General features: G+C 43.0%; 3 protein-coding genes across 3 annotated transcripts in view; all 3 read left to right on the forward strand.

Annotated features, from left to right (window-relative positions):
• The window catches only part of LOC137332308 (protocadherin-10-like), a 245,812-nt gene that overhangs the window by 19,863 nt on the left and 201,582 nt on the right, over window positions 1-24,367 (forward strand). The window lies entirely within an intron of this gene.
• On the forward strand, window positions 2,519-17,315 carry LOC137332617 (protocadherin-10-like). The gene is made up of 2 exons (XM_067996575.1): window positions 2,519-4,987; window positions 16,851-17,315. The coding sequence occupies exons 1-2, from the start codon at window positions 2,522-2,524 to the stop codon at window positions 17,313-17,315; spliced, it is 2,931 nt and encodes a 976-aa protein (XP_067852676.1). The 5' UTR covers window positions 2,519-2,521.
• LOC137332618 (protocadherin-10-like) lies at window positions 18,964-21,410 on the forward strand. The gene is given in 2 exon segments (XM_067996576.1): window positions 18,964-20,284; window positions 20,287-21,410. Coding segments are annotated over 2 exon segments (2,445 nt in total).

The following is a 24,367-nucleotide window of genomic DNA, read 5'->3' on the forward strand; positions in this document are numbered from 1 at the left end:
GAATCAATGGGATTTTATATCTAAAAGGAAGAAATGAAAGAAAGCAACTTTGTCGGAGTATCCAGATTTACGTATTGTCTTTATAACTCTTGGTTGATAATAGGAACATAGGAACAGGAGTAGGCCATTCAGCCCCTCGTGCCTGCTCCGCCATTTAATAAGATCATGGCTGATCTGTGATCTAACTCCATATACCCGCCGATGGTCCATATCCCTTAATACATTTGGTTGCCAAAAAGCTATCTATCTCAGCAATTGAGCTAGTATCAATCGCCATTTGCGGAAGAGAGTTCCAAAATTCTACCACCATTTCTGTGTAGAAATGTTTTCTAATCTCGCTCCTGAAAGGTCTAGCTCCAATTTTTAGACTGTGCCCCCTACTCCTAGAATCCCCAACCAGTGGAAATAGTTTCTCTCTATCCACCCTATCTGTTCCCCTTAATATCTTATAAACTTCGATCAGATCACCCCTTAACCTTCGAAACTCCAGAGAATACAACCCCAATTTGTGTAATCTCACCTCGTAACTTAACCCTTGAAGTCCGGGTATCATTCTAGTGAACCGACGCTGCACTCCCTCCAAGCCCAATTTGTCCTTCCGAAGGTGCGGTGCCCAGAACTGCTCACAGTACTCCAGGTGCGGCCTAACCAGGGTTTTGCATAGCTGCAGCATAATTTTTGCCCCCTTGTACTCTAGTCCTCTAGATAGAAAGGCCAGGATTCCATTAACCTTATTGATTATTTTCTGCACCTGTTCATGACACTTCAATGATCTATGTACCTGAACCCCTAGGTCCCTTTGGACATCCACTGATTTTAACTTTTTACCATTTAGAAAGTACCCTGGTCTATCCTTTTTTGATCCAAAGTGGATGGCCTCACATTTGTGTACATTGAATTCCATTTGCCATAGTTTTGCCCATTCGCCTAATCGATCAATATCGCTTTGTAATTTTATGTTTTCATCTGCAACAATCCTTTCAAACGTTGTCGGGGGAACGTGCACAACCTGGGGAGGAATTCAAGGTTTCTTGAAATCTCAAGAGATATGAGACAGGAATGTGGTTCCCACTTCAGCGCGCGCACGATGCAGACTTGGGACGCAACACCTTACTTAGCATCTGGTTGCTAATGAACAGCTCAGACTAAATACTGAGGCACCCAGTGTGCATGGAAGGTTTCATCATTAATATTGGAAAAATCCTTTGACAGAGAAAAATAATCGACGCTCAGGTTATTGCTAATTGACGAGGCCCGTTCATGAAATGTTTGCAACATTCAAATAAGTGAAAAAGCAGAAGTTTAATGACGACGTGCCTATATTCCTCCAGTCACTCTTTACCGTCAGCTTGGTAGAATGCGCACGCAAAGGAAGCTCAGTCATCAAGCTAAATGCAACTGATTTGAATAATGCCTCCAGTAGAGAAATAGTGTAAACGCACCCTAAATGATGAAATAGCCTTGGGACGGATTTGTTTTACATAAACACACGTTTTTGTTGTTGTTGTTGTTGATCCACCAAGGTTAAACGTCGTTTATGGACAGCATGCATTGGAGAGAATTTTCTTTATTGCGACTTCTATCTTTTCAGTGATCGCTTTTGATACAGATTTAAAGCAGAACGTGCAACAAAATGTTTCCGGAGAGCCAAGATCGAGGCGTGACTGTGCGCCGTTGCGTGTATATTAATGCAGAGAAGAGCATCATCATTTTCTTGGAGAAGTCTTGACTTGGAGCAGTGAAAACTTTCAGCTCCAAGTTCAAGCGCAGGACAGTGGGGTCCCACGTTTCAGCAGGTATCATTGACCATGTTCAGAATTACAATTCCCCTATCATCGTGTTGACATTGCACCTTTATGGCTCAATGACAATAGAGATCGTATCCAGGTTCGCAGGACCAGGGAAACTTGTGGACATGATATCGGCCATTGAGGCTGATACTGGCCGGAACCCGCCTTTCTTACCAGATTTTCCAGGGTACGTAATTACGACATTTTACTATTTTCCCAAAACTGCACAGATGCTAGGAATCTCTTATATTTTACATTTGTAGAAGAAGTTCTAACTCTCCAAAATACTGAAAAGCGATTAAATACATTTTTGACTGCACAACTATAAATGCACGCTGCAGACGCCTGGATGACATTCTAGCTTTAAGAAATCAACAGCATTCTAATTGGTTGAGTGTGAATATGCTTCCGTTCACCAATGAGAGGCTGAAATGTCACTGAAGATCCTGGCTGACCCTTTTTTCCTTCCCGTCTGCCGTGGCATACGAGCAGACACAATGAAGACTGAGCAGCGAGCTGCTTGGCGTTGTGTTAAGTTTTGCACCTATTGGTAATTCCAATCGAAATTACAAGATTTACCAAATCATCTCAATGAATTTAAAACGAACGGATCTTTACGTACACTCCATCTCTTCTTCCAGGTAATCAATGAAGAACAACTAGCCCTACTCGAAGGGATTGTTGGACCGTGTTGCATCGAATTGAAGAAATTTAAGTGTTTCGTACATGAAATGCGATGTTATAAAATATTTTGGGTGTTAAAATGGCAGCTGCTGTATTTTGCATTTCCCTTTTGGGACTTAGTTTCTGGGCAAATTTATTATTCGATTCCAGAAGAGCTGCAACCGGGTTCCTTTGTTGGAAATATCGCGGACGATTTGGGTTTAGATGTAAAGCAGCTCTCGGCTCGCAGTTTTCGGATTGTGTCTGGTGCCAGGAAACAGTATTTGGACATAAATCAAGGCAGTGGGATTTTGTTTGTGAAAGAAAGAATCGACAGAGAACAGCTCTGTGAGTCAAGCCCCACGTGTGTGTTATCTTTAGAGGCCGTGATTGAAAGTCCCCTGAATTTGTACCATGTTGAAGTGCAAATTCTGGATGTAAACGACAATGCTCCCAGTTTCCCAAAGGCCCCGTTCCGCCTTGAAATCGTGGAGGTTGCTGCGCCGGGAGCGCGCTTCCAGCTCGAGTCCGCGCACGACCCAGACGTCGGGACCAACTCCCTTCAAACTTATGAGCTCATTCCGAACGATTATTTCATTCTCGACGTGCAGACACGCATCGAAGAAGGCCAAATTCCGTTCTTAATGCTGGAAAAGCCTCTGGACAGAGAAGATCTATTGACCCATCAGCTATTGCTAATTGCCAAGGACGGGGGGGTCCCTCCGAGGTCCAGTACAGCTCAAATAATAATCCTAGTAGGGGATGCCAACGACAACCCACCTGTGTTTCCCCAGTCACTTTATAGGGTCAGCCTATTAGAAAATGTACCGAAAGGAACCTTGGTAATCAAACTAAATGCCACTGATTTAGATGATGGTCCCAACGGAGAGATAGTATACTCGTTTAACAGTCTTGCTTCTGTTAGAGCCCGTGAACTGTTTGACGTGGATTCCAGGACTGGTGACATCAGGGTTAAAGGCAATCTGGACTATGAAGAAAGCAGCTTATTTAAGATCAAAGTGCAAGCAATGGACAAGGGCCCTTATGCAACACCCGCGTACTGCGATGTGTTGGTGAAAATTATTGATGTAAACGATCACGCGCCTGAAGTGACACTGACTTCTTTGTCCAGTTCAATTGGCGAGGACGCTCCCGCTGGGACTGCGGTGGCGCTGATCAGTGCTGCAGACCAAGATGATGGAGAAAGTGGACAGGTGAGATGTCATATACCAAATAACCTCCCTTTCAAATTAGATTCTTCCATGAAGAACTATTATAGATTGCTTACTGAGCAGCAACTGGACCGCGAAAGTATCGCGAAATACGACATCACTATCACATGCAGTGATGCAGGAGACCCTCCTTTGGTATCCAAGAAAACTATCCAGGTGGAGATTTCAGATATAAATGACAACGCACCAAGGTTCATGAAGCCGCTGTATACTGTTCACGTTATGGAGAACAACGCTATTGGGTCTTCTATATCCTCAATGACAGCCGTGGACTCAGATTTAAATAAAAACGGTCGGCTGTTATATTCTGTCCTGGAGACTCAAATCCAGGGAGCCTCAGTAACCACTTACGTCTCTATTAACTCAGAGAGTGGTGCCATATTTACTCGGAGATCTTTTGACTACGAGGAATTGAAAAACTTTCAGATCCAAGTTCAGGCCCAGGACTCTGGAGTCCCACCACTCACCGCAAACGTTACGGTAGATATTACTATCCTTGATCAGAACGACAACGCCCCCGTGATCGTGCACCCATTGCCCGAGTTCGGCTCAACCGTATTAGAAACAATATCCCGGTCCGCAGAACCAGGCTATCTGGTTGCCAAGGTGTCGGCCATTGATGCTGACTCAGGAAAGAATGCTCGTCTTTCTTATCAAATTATCCAGGCTACTGACCCAGGTATTTTCACTGTTTCTCCAGATACAGGGGAAATCTGGACAATACGTAGTTTTGGGGGCAAAGATACCATTAAACAAAGATTGGTTATTTTGGTAAAAGACAATGGAACACCATCACTTTCTGTTACAATGACCATCATCCTGTCAGTGATGGAGGCCGATACGGAAATGCACTCTGATGCGAGCAATTTATCTGAAGATCCCAAGTTTGCTTCCGATACGAGCTTTTTCTTAGTCATCTCTTTAGGGGCAATATCTACCATTTTCTTCGTGGTTTTAATTATCCTCTCTGTTAAAGTGCACAAGAACAGGAATGGGTTTGGTGATCGTAACTGTGTCCTGGGCGCTTGCCGTTGCTTTGAGGCAAGAAATTCATTGAATGGAACTCAAAAAGCCAGTCGAAATCTTCAGATACTTCCGAACTATGTTGAAGTGTTTGGGGGTGATCCACTTTCGCAAAGTTTCCGCTACGAGACGAGTTCGACTTTAGATTCGACCAAGAGAGACTTCATGTTTCCCAAGTCGTGTCATTCATCTGGAGCCAAGCTTAATGTCAGAACTGAAACGATGGGCAATGAAGACCATTCTAGGACGTCCAATCCTGCAAATATTGTAAATAGCGAGGTGAGCCATACGGGACATAAATACAAATTAGAATTCTCAATTTTCTGCATTATTTCAATTAACAAACATGTCCCTTCAGTAGAGACCGGAAAACATTATGGTTTACCGCAGGTTACATACATATCGTTTTGCACTTAAACAGTCGGGATCACAGCCAGTCCCATAAAATCTCATGTTCGTACAATCCAGTTGCATTGCGCTCCTCCGTTCCGCTTGAAAATAAATATGTTGCAAAAAAAATTTGAAATGCCAGGTATGTCGTCCTCTCAGAAATGGCAACTCAGAATTCGCTAAATACCAAGCAATAGTTATTTTACCCCCTTCGCGTCGACCTCGGTGTAAAATGTTGTACTAGAATCAACATTTGCCTGGACAAAAATGCAGACTAAATTCCCTAAAACTGGAGTTCATCTGAAATAATTAGCACTTTAATCAGCAGCCATTATCACTACTAGTGCAGTAAAGGCTATTCTCCTGAGATTTACACTGATTTTGATAATTACGGACTTGGTTAGGAAGTTCGCTGAGCGAAAGGCGACAGAGAGTAGGAATAATGGGTAGGTATTCAAATTGGCAGGGTGTGACTAGTGGAGTCCCGCAGGGGCCTCAATTATTAACAATATTTATTAACAACTTAGATGAAGGCATAGAAAGTCTCATATCTACGTTTGCCGACGACACAAAGATTGGTAGCATTGTAAGCAGTGTACATGAAAACATAAAATTACAAAGGGATATTGATAGATTAGGTGAATGAGCAAAACTGGCAAATGGAGTTCGATTTGGGCAAATGTGAGGTCATCCACTTTGGACCAAAAAAAGGATAGAACAGGGTACTTTCTAAATGATAAAAAGTTAAAAATAGTGCATATCCAAAGGGACTTAGGGGTTCAGGTTCATAGACCATTAAAGTGTCATGAACAGGTGCAGAAAATAATCAATAAGGCTAATGGAATGCTGGCCTTTATATCTAGAGGACTAAAGTACAAGGGGGGAGAGGTTATGCTACAGCTATATCAAACCCTGGTTAGACCGCACCTGGAGTACTGTGAGCAGTTCTGGGCACTTCACCTTCAGAAGGACATATTGGCCTCGGAGGAAGTGCAGCGTAGGTATACGAGAATGATACCCGGACTTCAAGGGTTAAGTTACGAGGAGAGATTACACAAATTGAGGTTGTATTCTCTAGAGTTTAGAAGGTTAAGGGGTGATCTGATTGAAGTTTATAAGATATAAGGGGAACAGATAGGGTGGATAGAGAGAAACTGTTTCCGCTGGTTATGGATTCTAGGAGTAGGGGGCACAGTCTAAAAATTAGAACCAGACCTTTCAGGAGTGAGATTAGAAAACACTTCTACACACAAAGGGTGGTAGAAGTTTGGAACTCTCTTCCGCAAACAGCAATTGATGCTCGCTCAATTGCTAATTTTAAATGTGAGATAGATAGCTTTTTAGCAACCAAAGGTATTAAGGGATATGGGCCACAGGCAGTATATGGAGTTAGATCACAGATCAGCCATGATCTTATCAAATGGCGGAGCGGGATCGAGGGGCTGAATGGCCTACATTTTTTTTATTCGTTCTTGGGATGTGGGCGTCGCTGGCAAGGGCGACATTTATTGCCCATCACTAATTGCCCTTGAGAAGGTGGTGGTGAGCCGCCTTCTTGAACCGCTGCAGTCCGTGTGGTGAAGGTTCTCCCACAGTGCTGTTAGGAAAGGAGTTCCTGGATTTTGACCCCCGACGATGAAGGAACGGCGATATATTTCCAATTTGGGATGGCGTGTGACTTGGAGGGGAATGTGCAGGTGGTGTTGTTCCCATGTACCTGCTGCTCTTGTCCTTCTAGGTGGTAGAGGTCGCGGGTTTGGGAGGTGCTGTCAAAGAAGCCTTGGCGAGTTGCTGCAGTGCATCTTGTGGATGGTACACACTGCAGCCACTGTGCACCGATGGTGAAGGGAGTGAATGTTTAGGGTGGGAGATGGGGTGCCAATCAAGCAGGCTGCTTTGTCATGGATGGTGTCGAGCTTCTTGAGTGTTGTTGGAGCTGCATTCATCCAGGCAAGTGGAGAGTATTCAATCACACTCATGACTTGTGCCTTGTAGATGGAGGAAAGGCTTTGGGGAGTCAGGAGGTGAGTCACTCGCCGCAGAATACCCAGCCTCTGACCTGCTCTTGTAGCCACAATATTTATATGGCTGGTCCAGTTAGGTTTTTGGTCAATTGTGAGCCCCAGGATGTTGATGGTGGGGGATTCGGCGATGGTAATGCCGTGGAATGTCAAGGGGAGGTGGTTAGACTCTCTTTTGTTGGAGATGGTCATTGCCTGGCACTTGTCTGGTGCGAATGTTACTTGCCACTTATGAGCCCAAGCCTGGATGTTGTCCACATCTTACTGCATGCAGGCTCGGACTGCTTCATTATCTGAGGGGTTGCGAATGGAACTGAACACTGTGCAATCATGTGCGACCGTGCCCATTTCTGACCTTATGATGGAGGGAAGGTCATTGATGAAGCAGCTGAAAATGGTTGGGCCTAGGACACTGCTGTGAGGAACTCCTGCAACAATGTCCTGGGGCTGAGATGATTGGCCTCCAACAACCACTACCATCTTCCTTTGTGCTAGGTATTACTCCAGCCACTGGAGAGTTTTCCCCCTGATTCCCATTTATTTCAATTTTACTAGGGCTCCTTGGTGCCACACTCGGTCAAATGCTGCATTGATGTCAAGGGCAGTCACTCTCACCTCACCTCTGGAATTCAGCTCTTTTGTCCATGTTTGGACCAAGGCTGTAATGAGGTCTGGAGCTGAGTGGTCCTGGCAGAACCCAAACTGAGCATCAGTGAGCAGGTTATTGGTGAGTAAGTGCCACTTGATAGCACTGTCGACGACACCTTCCATCACTTTGCTGATGATTGAGAGTGGACTGATGGGGTGGTAATTGGCCAGATTGGATTTATCCTGCTTTTTGTGGATAGGACATACCTGGGCAATTTCCACATTGTCGGGGAGATGCCAGTGTTGTAGCTGTACTGGAACAGCTTGGCTAGAGGCGCAACTAGTTCTGGAGCACAAGTCTTCAGCACTGCAGCCGAGATGTTGTCGGGGCCCATAGCCTTTGCTGTATCCAGTGCACTCAGCCGTTTCTTGATATCACGTGGAGTGAATCGAATTGGCTGAAGATTGGCTTCTGTGATGGTGGGGCTATCGGGAGGAGGCCGAGATGGATCATCCACTCGGCACTTCTGTCTTTTGCACTCACATGCTGCACTCTGCCGTCATTGAGTATGGCGATGTTCACAGACCCTCCTCCTACCAAGAGTTGTTTCATTGTCCACCATCATTCACGACTGAATGTGGCAAGACTGCAGAGCTTTGATCTGATCCGTTGGTTGTGGAATCGCTTAGCTCTGTCTAGAGCATGTTGCTTCCGCTGTTTAGCATGCATGAAGTGCTGAGTTGTAGCTTCACCAGGTTGGCACCTCATTTTTAGGTATGCCTGGTGCCGCTCCTGGCATGCTCTTCTACACTCCTATTGATCCAGGGTTGATCCCCTGGCTTGTCAGTCATGGTAGATTGAGGAATACGCCGGGCCATGAGGATACAGATTGTGCTGGAATACAATTCTGCTGCTGCTGATGGCCCACAGCGCCTCATGGATGCCCTGTTTTGTGCTGCTAGATCTGTTCTGAATGTATCCCATTTCGCACGGTGGTAGTGGCACACAACACGTTGGATGGTGTCCTCAGTGCGAAGAAGGGACTTCATCTCCATGAGGATTGTGCGGTGGTCACTCCTACCAATACTGTCATGGACAGATGCATTTGCGACAGGTAGGTTGGTGAGGACGAGGTCAAGTAAGTTTTTCCCTCGTGTTAGTTCACTCACCATCTGCCACAGGCCCAGTCTGGCAGCTATGTCCTTCAGAACTCCGCCAACTCAGTCAGTAGTGGTGCTACCGAGCCACTCTTGGTGATGGTCTTTGAAGTCCCCCACCCAGTGTACATTCTGTGCCCTTGCTACCCTCAGTGCTTCCTCCAAGTGGTGTTCAATATGGAGGAGGACTGATTCTTCAGCTGCTGGAGGGCGGTAGGTGGTAATCAGCAGGAGGTTTCCTTGCCCATGTTTGACCTGATGCCATGAGATTTCATGGGGTTCAGAGTCAATGTTGAGGACTCCCAGGGCCACTCCCTCCTGACTGTATATCACTGTACCGCCACCTATGGTGGGTCTGTCCTGCCGGTGGGTCAGGACATACCCAGGGATGGTGATGGAAGAGTCTGGGACATTGGCTGAAAGGTATGATTCTGTGAGTATGGCTATGTCAGGCTGTTGCTTGACTAGTCTGTGGGACAGCTCTCCCAATTTTGGCACAAGTCCCCAGATGTTAGTGAGGAGGACTTTGCAGGGTCGACTGGGCTTGGTTTGCCTTTGTCGTGTCCGGTGCCTATTGGTCCGATACCGGGTGGTCCGTCAGGTTTTATTCTTATTGTGACTTTTTTAGCGAGATTTTACAACTGAGTGGCTTGCTAGGCTATTTCAGAGGGCAATTAAGAATCAATCACATTGCTGTTGGTCTGGAGTCACATATAGGCCAGACCGGGTAAGGACGGCAGGTTTCCTTCCCTGAAGGACATTAGTGAACCAGATGGGTTTTTACGACAATCCGGTAGTTTCATGGCCACCATTACTGATACTACTGGTACTCCTGTTCCGATGTTCCTATTTTCCTATTTTTATTGCAACTGCTAGTTTTAAATCATGATGTTTATCGTATGCATTCCAGCCAGACTATGCCTGATTGGAGAAAGGATTCTTACTCCCAGAGCAGAGCTCTGCCCATAGATGGCAAAACTCCTCTCCCAGTATTTAAACTGTAATTGCTTAGAGAGTACGGGTGACAGTTTCCGTACTTTCTAACCATTTAAATTAACTTTAGTGTGCAGGAAATCCTTGTGCATTCGGCTCCGGATTTATACTAACACTTTGGTGTCAGACCCAGGAAGAATCCTTCCCGCTTGAGAAAGCGCAAAAAGTTACATTGCTTGGTCAGTTGTGAAAGCAGCTTAGTCTGGATGCGGTATATTTGATCTGGGAGGAGCTGGTAATGCTGTTTGGTCGCTCTGTACTAATCACACAACAAAGCTTAAAAAAACAAATAGGTACCGTGAATAAAGTCAAAGTGCATTAGATATATTTATAACTGGACTACAAAAGAGCATTTCGTGATTCAGCTAAATCCAATTTTGTCTCATGATTCATTAATAGCATTTTTTTTTCTTAGGTCTTTGTAGGATAAGTGCTCGTGAGGAGACTCATTGCAAAATAATCATAAAATATAAATTAAACTAAAGAGTTGGGATATAAAGTTGTAGTATTTTTGAATGCACAACCCTGCAGTGGGTGCAACTGTATTTATGATTGTGAAACACTAAATATGAATTTTACACAGTTGAAAAGAAAAATAAAGGCTTGCATTTATGTAGCACATTTCACGGCCGCAGGACAACACAACGCACTTGATAGCCAATTAAGTACTTTTTGGAGCGTAGGCACTGTTGTAAATTAGGAAACGTGGCAGCCAATTTACGCACAGCAAGGTCCCACAAACAGCAATGTGATAATTACGAGATGATCTGTTGTTTCGGTATTGGTTGAGGGATAAATGTAGGCCAAGACACGAGAAAAAAAATCCTCTACACTTCTTCGAATAGTGCCATGGGGTCATTTATGTCCACCAGAGAGGGCAGACGGGGCCTTGGTTTAACGTCTCATAGCAAAGGCTGGGAGGGTGCAGCACTCCCTCAGTACCGTAGTGGAGTGTCAGCTTACATTTTATGCTCAAATCTGTGGAGTGGGACTTGAACCATCAAAAGTATTCCAGCTTTACGATATGAAATGAAAAGCCAATGAAAAGCTGAAATGTGACTGGAGATCTTGCCCCCTCCCTTTCCACCTGCCATCACGTACTATCAGACGCAGTGTAAATTATGATAGCGAGATGCGTAACTTCATAGCAGGTTCCTAATGCGCATCCGTTGATGGTTTTAGAAGAAAATAGAAGATTATGTAAAACAATACAACGATTTTTAACCAGTACAATCATTATTTTTCAAAAATGTAGCTCCACATCCAGGGAAAAAAAATCCTATTGACTTTATTCCAATTAAGTTTTGGGCTGATGCTGTGTCGTGATAAAGCAATTTGAATATCTTACGCTTGAAGTTATATATTGTAAAACATATTGCTTGTTTAAATGGGAATTAATTGTATTGTATGTTCCCCTTCTGGAATCTAGTTTCTGGGCAGATTCAGTATTGGATTCTTAAAGAACTGCAACTGGTTTTCTTTGTTGGGAATATCGCAGACGATTTGAATTTAGATGTAAAACAACTCCTAGCTCGGAATTTTGAGAGTGTGACCGGCTCCAGGAAGCAGTATTTGGACATAAATTTAGACAATTATGTGTGACTATGGATGATGTCGTTAAAGGAAAAAATTGACGGAGAAAAATATTTTGGGTGGAGCCGCGCTTTGGAGGCAGTGATTGGATCACAGTGCAGAAGGAGGTCATTCGTCCCACCTTACCTGTTTCGGCTCTTTGAAAGAGCTATCAAATTAGTCTCACTCCCGTACTCTTTCCCTATGGCCCTGCAATTGTTTTCCTTTTCAAGTATTTATCCAATTCCCTTTTGAAAGCTACTATTGAATCTGCTTCCACCATCCTTTCAGGCAGTGAACTCCAGATCATAAACTCTCCTGATAAGAAAATACTCCTAATCTCCCCATTGGTTCTTTTGCCAATTACCTTAAATCGGTGTCCTCTCGTTACCGAACCTCCTGCCAAGGAAATACTGCAGTTAATCCTTATTTACTCTTTCAAAACCTCTCACAATGTTGAACACCTCTAATAAAATCCCCTTAACCTTCTTTGTTCTAAGGAGAACAATGCCAACATCGTTAGTCTCTCTACGTAACTGAAGTCCCCCATCCCTGGTATCATCCTGGTAGATCTCCTCTGTACCATCTCCAGGATCTTGGTGTCATTCCGAAAGTGTGGTTCCGAGAACTGGATACAATACTCCAGCTGAGGCATAACCAGTGATTTATAAAGGATTGAAAATCCCTTCAATCTATAAGGTTTTGCAGTGAAAATTCTAAATTCAAATGACAATGCACCAAGCTTCACAAAGAGCCAGTTACGTACGGAAATCTCCCAGTGCTCTGGTTGGTGCACGCATGATCCAGACGTTGGAATCGTTGCTAACGATTACTTTACCCTAAGTATAGAGAAACCCATGGTGGATGGAAAGTTGCCAGTGTGAGTGTTGGAGAGGCCCCTGAACAGAGAAAAGCAAGCGACCCATAGGTCACTGGTAATTACTAAGGACAGAGGAGTGCCTGAAATTTCTGGAACTAGCATCATAGTGCACGACGTCAACTCCAGAAGATGCTCTGTCGTGTACTATGATGTCTCTAATCAGCGCAACAGATAAATATTCCGGAGAAATTGGACAAGTACAATGTCGAATCGCAAATAACTTTCCTTTCAAATTGGACTCCTCTTTGAAAGATTTTTATAGGCTGATCACCCAGAGGCAACTGGATCGTTAAAGTGTATCGAAGTACGATGTAATTACCTCAGGCAGTGATGCTGTAAAATGTCCTCTCACCTCATACAAAACCATCCAGATGGATGTATTTTGATATAAATGATAAAGGTACCACAGTTTACGCAGTTTTCATGAACATGCTACATGATAGGAAACAACATTATTAGGAACTCTATCCATCTCTGTGACAGATTTTGATACGGATTAAAGTCAGAATTGTCGGCTTTCTTAATCTATCCTCGACATCGAGGATCAGAACATGTCAGTGACCAATTATGTTTATATTAATTCGGAGAATGCCATCAAATTTTCTCAGAGATTGTTTGACTATGAGCAGCTCAACAACTTCCAGATCCAAGTTTAGGCACATAGGAACATAGGAATATAGGAACAGGGGTAGGCCTTTCAGCCCCTCGAGCCCACTCCGTCATTTGATAAGATCATGGCTGATCTGTGATCCAACTCCATATACCTTCCTTTGGCCCATATCCATTAATTCCTTTGGTTGGCAAAACCTATCTATCTCACATTTAAAATTAGCAATTGAACTAGCATCAATTGCCATTTGCGGAAGAGAGTTCCAAACTTCTACCATCCTTTGTGTGTAGAAGTGTTTTCTAATCTCACTCCTGAAAGGTCTGGCACTAATTTTTAGACTGTGCCCCCTACTCCTAGAATCCCCAACCAGCGGAAATAGTTTCTCTCCATCCACCCTATCCGTTCCCCTTAATATCTTATAAAATTCGATCAGATCACCCCTTAACCTTCTAAACTCTAGACAATACAACCCCAATTTGTGTAATCTCTCCACGTAACTTAACCCTTGACGTCCGGGTATCATTCTAGTAAACCTATGCTGCACTCCCTCCAAGGCCAATATGTCTTTCCGATGGTGCAGTGCCCAGAAATGCTCACAGTACTCCAGGTGCGGTCTAACCAGGGTTTTGTATAGCTGCAACATAACTTCTGCCCCCTTGTACTCTGGTCCTCCAGATATGAAGGCCAGCATTCCATTAGATTTATTGATTATTTTCTGCACCTGTTCATGACACTTCAATGATCTATTTGCCTGAACTCCTAAGTCCCTTTGGATATCCACTGCTTTTAACTTTTTACCATTTAGAAAGTACCCTGTTCTATCCTTTTTTGATCCAAAGTGGATGACCTCACATTTGTCTACATTGAATTCCATTTGCCACAATTTTGCCCATTCACCTAATCTATCAATAACCCTGTGTAATTTTATGTTTTCATCTACACTGCTTACAATGCCACCAATTTTTATGTCATCGGCAAACTTAGATATGAGACTTTCTATGCCTTCATCTAAGTCGTTAATAAATATTGTGAATAATTGAGGCCCCAAGACAGATCCCTGCGGGACTCCACTAGTCACATCCTGCTAATGTGATTACCGACCCATTATCCCTACTCTCTGTCACCTTTCGCTCAGTCACCTTCCTAACCAAGTCCGTACTTTTTCCTATAATTAAGGATAGGGTGACTGAACACCTCGAGAATTTTCAGTTAATCAGAGAGAGCCAGCATGGATTTGTGAAAGGTAGGTCGTGCCTGACAAACCTGATTGAATTTTTTGAAGAGGTGACTAAAGTAGTGGGCAGGGGAATGTCAATGGATGTTATTTATATGGACTCCCAGAAGGCATTTGATAAGGTCCCACATAAGAGACTGTTAGCTAAGATAGAATCGAGGGAAAAGTATGGACTTGGTTAGGAAGTTGGCTGAGCGAAAGGCGACAGAGAGTAGGGATAATGGGAAGGTACTCACATTGGCAGGATATGACTAGTAGAGTCCCGCAGGGATCTGTCTTGGGGCCTCAATTATTCACAATATTTATTAACGACTTAGATGAAGGCATAGAAAGTCTCACATCTACATTTGCCGATGACACAAAGATTGGTGGCATTGTAAGCAGTGTAGATGAAAACATAAAATTACAAAGGGTTATTGATAGATTAGGTGAATGGGCACAATTGTGGCAAATGGAATTCAATATAGAGAAATGTGAGGTCATCCACTTTGGATCAAAAAAGGATAGAACAGGGTACTTTCTAAATGGTAAAAAGTTAAAAACAGTGGATGTCCAAAGGGACTTAGGGGTTCTGGTACACAGATCATTGAAGTGTCACGAACAGGTGCAGAAAATAATCAAGGAGGCAAATGGAATGTTGGCCTTTATATCTAGAGGACTAGAGTACATGGGGCAGAAGTTATGCTCCAGCTATACAAAACCCTGGTTAGACCGCACCTGGAGTACTGTGAGCAGTTCTGGGCACCGCACCTTCGGAAGGACATATTGGCCTTGGAGGGAGTGCAGCGTAGGTTTACTAGAATGATACCATGACTTCAAGGGTTAAGTTACGAGGAGCGATTACACAAATTGGGGTTGTATTCTCTAGTGTTTCGAAGGTTAAGGGGTGATCTGATCGAAGTTTATAAGATATTAAGGGGAACGGATAGGGTGGATAGAGAGAAACTATTTCCGCTGGTTGGGGATTCTAGGAATAGGGAACACAGTCTAAAAATTAGAGCCAGACCTTTCAGGAGCGAGATTAGAAAACATTTCTACACACAAAGGGTGGTAGAAGTTTGGAACTCTTGTCTGCAAAAGGCAATTGATACTAGCTCAATTGCTAAATTTAAATCTGAGATAGATAACTTTTTGGCAACCAAAGGTATTAAGGGATATGGGCCAAAGGCGGGTATATGGAGTTAGATCACAGATCAGCCATGATCTTATCAAATGGCGGAGCAGGCACGAGGGGCTGAATGGCCGACTCCTGTTCCTATGTTCCTATGTTTTCTATGTTTCCTATTCTTAATTATAGATTCCAGCATTTTCCCCACAACAAATGTTAGGCTAACTGGTCTATAATTCCCTGGTTTCCCTTTCTCTCCTTTCTTAAAAGCAGAGAAACAGGTGCAATTTTCCAATCCAGAGGGACGATTCCAAAATCTAGAGAGCTTTGAAAGATTATAGTTAGGGCATCTGCAATGTGCTCACCTACTTCCTGTAAAATCCTGGGATGAAAACCATCTGGTCCCGGTGATTTGTCACTCTTTAGTGCTATTATTTTCTTCATTACTGTTGTTTTACTTACGTTAATTTTATTGAGTCCCTGTCCCCGATTCAATATTAGTTTTCTTGGGATTTCCGGCATGCTATCCTCTTTTTCTACTGTAAATACTGACGCAAAGTAATTATTCAACATGTACCCCATTTCCCCATTGTCAATGACAATATCCCCACTTTCAGTTTTCAAGGGGCCAACATTGCTCCTGACAACCCTCTTTTTCTTAATATAACTATAAAAGTTCTTCCTATTGGTTTTGGTATCCCTTGCAAGTTTCTTTACATACTCTCTTTTTGTAGCTCTTACTATCTGTTTTGTGACCCTTTGTTGATCTTTGTATCTTTCCCATTCGCTAGGATCTGTGCCAATTTTTGCCTTTTTGTATGCCCTTTCCTTATTTATTATACTGTCCCTTACCACTTTAGTTCAGGGGTATAAACCAGTTCTGTATCACGTTAAATGTTTCTTTAAACATTTCCCACTGATCATCAGTCGTTTAGCCCATTAACAGATTTGCCCAGCATTCTATGGACAGTCTCTGTCTCATCCCATTGAAGTCGGCATTACCCGAGTCTAGAATTTAGCAGCTGATTCACTTTTTTCCCTTTCAAACACTACCTTGAACTCGATCATGTTATGATCGCTATTGGATAGTTGTTCACGCACAGTTAAGCTGTTAACTAAATCTGGTTCATTACTCATTACTAAATCTAGTATGGCTTGCCCCCTTGTTGTCTCTAGGATATACTGCTTTAGAAAACTGTCCCGGACACACTCAAGAAATTCACTACCTTTCTGACAGTTGCTAGTCTGCTTTTCCCAATCTCTGTGAAGGTTTAAGTCCCCCATTAAGACCACTATGCCTTTGTTACACGCTTGTTAATCTCTGCATTTATACAATCTAGCACTTCAGAGCTGCTGCCAGGGGTCCTATACACAACTCCCACAATAGTCTTAGATCCTTTCCTATTTCTCAATTCAATCCATAAGGTCTCTGTTGGCTACTTACCTCTCGTTATATCCTCCTTTATCGATGAAGTGATTTCACCTCTAATCACTAAGGCTATTCCTCCACTTCTTCCATGTTCCCTATCTCTCCCGTAGACCTTATAACCTGGTATATTTAGTTCCCAATCCTTTTGGCGTCTTTCAGTACTTTGGAGTCCCACCGAGGTCCAGTGGAGTTTCAGTAGGTATTATTGTTGATCAGAATGACAGTACCTCAGTTATTGTGCATCCATTACCCAAGTATGGGCGTACAGCAATAGAGACAGTGTCTCGATTCGCAGAACCAGGCTATCTAGTTGCCAAGGTGTCGGCCACTGATGCTGATTCTGGCCAGAATGCTCCCCACTCTTACCAAATTCTCCAGACTACTGACCCTGGACTTATTAGGATTTCACCTGATTCAGACGAAATCTGGACAATCCATGGCATTGTGAGCAAAGGTGGCACGAAGCAACGGTTGGTCATCGAGGTTACAGACAATGGATCACCTCCCCTTTCAGCTACGATGCCAATCCTCTTATCACTGGAAAGTCGTGATACAGAGCTATTCTCTCACCTCAGCGATGCGTCTGTAGCTTCCGGATTCGATTATAACACAAGCTGCACTTAGTCATAACTTTAGGAATATTCTTGTCTATTTTTCAGATAATTTTAATTTTCCTGGCGGTGAAGTCCACAAAAACAGAAATGTTGTTTCGCTGACCATACCCGTTGTCAGGACATGTCAAGGAATTCGCTGAATTAAATTTGAAAAGCCGGTAGAAAGATTCAGATACCTCCCAACTATTATAGAATCATAGAATCTTGCAGCACATAGGGAGGCCATTCGGCCCGTCGTGCTGTGCCGGCTCTTCGAAAGAGCTGTCCAAATTAGTGCTGCAATCCAGCTTTTTCCTCCTTCACCCTGCAAATGTGTCCTCGTCAAGTACATGTCCAATTGTCTTTGAAAGTTCCCGTGGAATCTGATTCCGTCACCCTTTCACTACTATGTTGAAGTGTTTGTTAAAGATCTACTTTCCAAAGTTTACGCTGTGAGACATGTCCCACTTCAAATTCGACTGCGAGAGGCTTTGTGTTTCCCAATGTGTCTCATGCATCTTCCAGCAGAGGTGAATCTATTAGGAAAGAATAGGACCCTGGAATATCAAAATCTGGATATTCTAAATAATGAGGTGAGGCAATGCTAAATGTAAGGGGAATAACCTCGCGGCTGTGGCACGAGTGTGGAGTGGTTCACTGGAGAACGCCAGCAATTAAGATATGGAGTAAAAATCAGAGGTTTCAATTGTGTTTGCTATTTCATTTTCTAGAAAAAAACCGTGGGTCAGGGCCGTGCAATTTTCTAGTATCGTCCATGGTACTTTACTTTTCTTTATAATTAATGAATTGCTTATATAAAATGATTTTACTTTGTCCACCTCATGAAAACACAGGTCACTCAAGCTAGTTATAGTGGGCTCCACGATTACGCAAAATAAAATTAAAGGTCATTTACACCGTTGCCTCAATTGCTGCGTAGAATCAAACTTTCAAATATCCCTTGAAATGTTCTTTGAAGCATTTTAACAATCAGCGACGCTATAGATCAGTGATAAAAATAAATCGCCAAGAAAAAAGCTCGTGAACTAGGTATACAGGAATGAAACAAATAATTTGAGGATTTAGCAAAATCCCAGTAACTTATTATGATTTTAATATTTTTTTTCTTGTTTTGCACGGGTTTCTGGACAAGTAATCCTTAGGATGCCTATTTTCAAAGTAATCTTACAGAATAGTTTATAATAGAGCAGCAAATATCCACATGGCAAGAAAGGCATGTTGGCATTATGACTACGCAACAATAAATGATTTTTCGCACAATTAACAAAGACAGTTCAGCTTTAAGAAATGAAAAGTGTTCTGATTGGTTGCGTGCGAGTGCGTCCCCATTCACCAATCAGAGGCTGAAATGTGGCTGGAGATCCTCACTGCCCCCTTCCCTCTTCATCTGTCGTCACATTCGACCAGACTGGGGGGAAAACTGGACAGCTAGTGACGCAAGGTTGAATTATGTTTTTGTAAACGCATCCCTTTGTGATTCTGGAAGAAATAAGGACATTTGTCAGAAATCATGACGAGGATTTTTCAAAAGTGCAGGTACCATTGCGCGATCTGTCAGTTCCTCCGTGTACACGATGCTTTGTAACTATCTGTATCCTGGGGAAGTGAATGAACGCTACTGAGACGCGTTGAAATAATTCGAATGGTCTACGGCCGCAATGAGATGTTATAAAATACATTGGTTTTTAAATCGACAATTGTACTATTTGTTCCTCTGCTGGTATCTAGTGTATGGAGAGCTTCGTTATTCGGTTCCAGAAGGGTTACAACTGGGTGCCTTTGTTGGGAATATCGCAGACGATTTGGGTTTAGATGTAAATCAGCTCTCAGCTCACAGTTTTCGGATTCTGACCGGTCCCTGGAAGCAGTATTTGGACGTAAATGTAGACAATGGGATTTTGTTTCTGAAAGAACAAATTGATAGAGAACAGCTCTGTGGGTCGGCACTCAGTTGCATATTATCGTTGGAGGCCGTGACTGAAAATCCTTTCAACCTGTATCGTATAAAAGTGGAGATTCTGGATGTAAATGACAACGGTCCGATTTTCCCAAAGAGCCAGTTCCGCCTGGAAATCTCAGAGGTTGCTGCCCCGGGAGCGCGCTTTCCCTTGGAGTGCGCGCACGACCCAGACGTCGGGAGTAACTCACTACAAACGTATCAGCTAGCTGCAAACGAATATTTTACCCTAAATATTGAGACGACTAGTGTGGTGGGAAAATTGCCCGTGTTAGTGTTGGACAAGGCCTTAGACAGGGAAAAACAATCAACCCTCAACTTAATGCTAATTGCCAAAGACGGGGGTGTTCCTACAAGATCTGGCACTGCTCAGATTATGGTCTTGGTGGTGGATGCAAACGACAACTCGCCTGTTTTCTCGCAGGCGTCTTACAGACGCAGTCTTTTAGAAAACGTACCTAAAGGAACATTGATTCTAAAACTAAATGCGACTGACATGGATGACGGTTCCAATGGAGAAATAGTGTACTCTTTCAGTAGTCACAATTCAGCTATAGTCCGCGAACTGTTCGATCTTGATTCCAGAACTGGTGAAATCAGAGTTAAAGGGAAAGTGGATTATGAAGAAAGCAAGTTATTCGAGCTAAATATTAAAGCATTGGACAGGGGACCAAATGCAACCCCGGGGTACTGTCGTGTGCTGATCGATATTGTCGATATGAATGACAATGCACCTGAGATGATTCTCACTTCTTTGATCAGTTCAGTCCCTGAAGATGCTCCGCCTGGTACTATGGTGGCTCTGATCAGCACAACAGATAAAGATTCCGGAGAAAATGGACAGATACGATGTCAAATTGAAAATAATATTCCCTTCAAACTGGATTCGTCATTACAGGATTACTACAGATTGCTTACCCAGGCGCTACTGGATCGCGAAAGTATCGGGAAATACGAGTTTACTGTCATGTGCAGTGATAATGGAAAACCTTCTTTAGTCTCTAACAAAACAATTCGTGTGGAAGTGATAACGCACCACGGTTTATGGAGCCATTATATACAGCATATGTATCAGAAAACAACGCTATAGGGATTTCAATCTTCTCAATGACAGCTGTTGACCCAGATATAAACCAGAACGGTCGACTATCCTACTGTGTACTGGACAGTGAGGTTCAGGGCGCATCGGTATTCAATTATGTTCGTATAAATTCAAAGAGTGGTGTCATATATTCCCAGAGATCTTTCGACTACGAGCAGCTCAAAAACTTTCAGGTCCATATTCAGGCGCAGGACTCTGGACTCGTACCGCTCGCCAGCAACGTATCACTGGATATTATTGTCCTTGATCAGAATGATAACGCTCCAATCATCTTGCATCCATTATCCGAGTTCGGCTCCACAGCAACAGAGACAGTGTCCCGGCACGCAGGACCTGGCTACCTCGTGGCCAAGGTGTCAGCAATTGACTCTGACTCCGGTCAGAATTCTCGGCTCAATTATCAAATTCTTCAGGCTGCTAATTCTGAACTTTTTACGATTTCACCCGACACGGGGGAAATCTGGGCAACCCGCGGCATCGTGGGCAAGGACGTCAATAAGCAAAAATTAGTCATTGTGGTAAAAGACAGTGGAACACCACCGCTTTCAGCTACAATGACCATGGTCCTATCACTGGTAGACGGTGATACAGAAATACTCGCTGATCGCAGCGGTATCTCCGAGGAACCCGGACTCACGTACGATATGAGCCTTTACTTGGTTATATCTTTGGGTATAATCTCTTCCATGTTTCTTCTGATTTTAATCACCCTTGCTGTTAAGATCCACAAAAACAGAAATGGTTTTGATGAGCGGAACTGTTCTTTCGGCGTTTGTTGCTGCTCTCAAACTAAGACTTCGCTGAATGGTATCCAGAAAGCCAGTAGAAATCTTCAGATACCTCCGAATTATGTTGAAGTATTTGGAGGTGATCCGCTTTCCCAAAGTTTCCGCTACGAGACGTGTTCCGTTTCAGACGTAGAAATGTTTTACAACAGGCGCAGTCCATCCACAATGCAGAATATCGTGCGGAGTGAAACTATTGGGAAAGAAAACAACCCTGGGATATCGAATTCCGCAAATTATAGTGAGGTGAGAAGCTTCTAAACAGGAAAGAAAGCACCTACGGGTTACTTTTGGATGCGCCTACTTCCCTTAGAACGTTACAACCCAACAAAATATGAAATAGGACATATTTCTCAAAATATGAGAAAATATTAATTTTCTTTAGTATGTCCATTACTCCAGTCAGAGCCCCATGCTATGCCCCTCCGTGCGTGCTAACGTTTCATTAGAGTGACATGATTATAATTATTAATGCACTTTCCCTCATAAACTTTCATTTTCGCAAGCTAGTTGCAGTGCGTTCAACAATTCTATCAATACATTGCGACAGGCATCAATCACACGGTGTTCTTATCTGTGGAACTTTGTCAAATGTTTTCTATTGTTATACGTATGTATGACAAAGCTCCACATTCCAAATTCTAGCCACCCTTTTTGTAGAATTTTTATTCAAACCATTCCTTTTAGTTTTATAATTGTCTTAAAACTTGTGCCAACGATAGAATTACATAGAACGTACAGCAGAGAAACCGGCCATTCTGCCCAACAGGTCCATGCCGGTGTTTATGCTCCACACGAGCCTCCTCCCTCTCTACTTCATCTAAACCTATCTGCAAATCCTTCTATTCCTTTCTCCCTCGTGTCTTATCCAGCTTTCCCTTAAATGCATCTATGCTAGTCGCCTCAACTGTGTAAACAATCTTTCACAATTCAACTTGTCATAACTCTTCAAAATGTTGTGACCTATATCAGATCACCTCTTAAATTTCTCAGCTCTAGTGAAAAATTGCTAACTTCTCAAGTCACTTTTCATAACAGTGAACCCTTTAAAATGCTGAGAGATAGAAATGATATCGACGCAGGCAGTCCAGAATATTGGCACTAAACGAGAGAGAGCATGGTTAAAATTAACAATCCTCAACTAAGATAATCAACAGATTGAACAGATTCTGAGCAGAAGCAGTTTAGGTTGAATCAATTAAGCCCTTCCAAGAGGAATTGGATATATTATTGGCTAGTAATGCCTTTGGAGATATACTGCAATAGCTGTAGACTGAAATGATGAAATGATGGGGAGAGAGCGAGAATATGGTATTGAGATGGAGGATCAGCCATGATCATATTGAATGGCGGAGCAGGCTGGAAGGGCCGAATGGCCTACTCCTGCTTCTATTTTCTATGTTTCTATGATTCTATGATGAATAAGGCATTATGTCGCTGGTGCGCGAGTGATGTTGTCTGTGGAGACAATAGGCCAGAACTGAATAATGAACAAGTCCATATGGATACATAGTATGGAGCTCAGCCTGATAACCGTGGGAATTCATGGAGTATTTATGCAAGGCATTCCCACAGGAGATTAAATTCTGGGTAGAATCCATCATAGGATTCATTCTTTATATTCTCTGGAAAGAGTACACTAGATAGTATTTTTTGTTGCATGTTATCTTAGATTCAAAATATATGTTTTCCAACTAGCAGTTCGGGCAAGGATTAGATAAAATAATTCATATGAAGTAGAACATAATAAACTTGTAAAATAATGAGGGGCATAGATAAGGTAGATAGTCAAAATCTTTTCCCAAAGGTAGGGGAGTCTATAACGAGGGGGCATAGATTTAAGGTGAGAGGGGAGAGATACAAAAGGGTCCAGAGGGGCAATTTTTTCACTCAAAGGGTGGTGAGTGTCTGGAACGAGCTGCCAGAGGCAGTAGTAGAGGCGGGTACAATTTTGTCTTTTAAAAAGCATTTGGACAGTTACATGGGTAAGATGTGTATAGAGGGATATGGGCCAAGTGCAGGCAATTGGGACTAGCTTAGTGGTATAAACTGGGCGACATGGACATGTTGGGCCGAAGGGCCTGTTTCCATGTTGTAAACTTCTATGTACACATGATGAAAAAGTAATGTTTCGAAATAGACTCACGAGTTCTGGAATTGGAAGCATCGAATCCCACTGAGATAGTTTTAACAGATTTTGCAGCTTATAGGGAAGACTCCACTATTAATTCAGTCAGGAGTTGGTCGACGTAAACTATTTTAACAAATCAGAAGGGACTAAAAAAAATTAAAACTGTACAATCGTGGCCAAAAATACAAGGTAACGGACGCTGCTCAATGGACATAGTCGATATCCCAGTGGTCCAGTAGACACTGCAAGTTGGCCCTGAAAGGTTAAGCAAGTGTGAGCTAAAACTCAAAACATATGAAAGCAGTCAGCTGAACCTTTCCCAGTGATTTTGAAACATTGCGCCAGTGGGGGTAGACTTACCTAGGCCAGACCCATCAGGGGATGTCCGCTCAGTTGTCTCTACAAATTAGGTGTACAATTAAAGAATTTGCTTTACACGGGCTTGTGGACTGTGAGATTTATAAGTTTAAACCCACAGGTAAACATTATCAGATGTATCTCCTTGCAGGAAGACACCACTAAAACTCAAGCCAGGGAGTGACCCACCCAAACTGTTATTAAAACAAAAAAACAGGGAATTAATTCAATGACTTAAAACAAGTATTCCATTAGTTCCCATCAGTTACGGGGACCAGTGAACTGTTGGATACTGTTTTGGAGTTCTAAGGTTAACTAGGGGTGAGCTAAAGTTCGAAACACGAGTGAACAGTAAGAGGATCTTTGCCCAACAATCTTTCACACCGTGGGTTTTGTGGGTGGGAGAATTAGCCAGATCAGGAACAGAACAATCACGAAGACGTCGCATCTTCTCACCCAATACAACTTAGAAGATGGAACGCGCCTATTTTGAGATAGGCTAGTAGGATGGTGAGATTGCACTCAGGCCAATACTACCGAGGCAGGAGTATTGTCGCAGTAGACGCAATCTGCATAGTGGGCATAGATGCATATAATGGTGTCTACCTGCATGTGAACTAAAGAAAGAACTTTCAATTATATAGCGTCTTTAACGAACCTCAGGGCGTCGCAAAGCGCTACCCAACCAATGGAGTATTGGCACTCGTGTAATGTAGGGAAAGGCAGCAGC

This window comes from Heptranchias perlo, chromosome 14, assembly GCF_035084215.1.
Source record: "Heptranchias perlo isolate sHepPer1 chromosome 14, sHepPer1.hap1, whole genome shotgun sequence".
In the NCBI taxonomy this organism is placed as follows: domain Eukaryota; kingdom Metazoa; phylum Chordata; class Chondrichthyes; order Hexanchiformes; family Hexanchidae; genus Heptranchias; species Heptranchias perlo.

What these genes read in the sequence shown, in the direction of transcription:
- LOC137332617 (XM_067996575.1), top strand. Translation starts at nt 2,522, where the DNA reads ATGCGATGTTATAAAATATTTTGGGTGTTAAAATGGCAGCTGCTGTAT. An exon ending in CAAATATTGTAAATAGCGAG is followed by an intron (nt 4,988 to 16,850) that starts GTGAGCCATACG and finishes GGCGTCTTTCAG; the next exon opens with TACTTTGGAGTCCCACCGAG.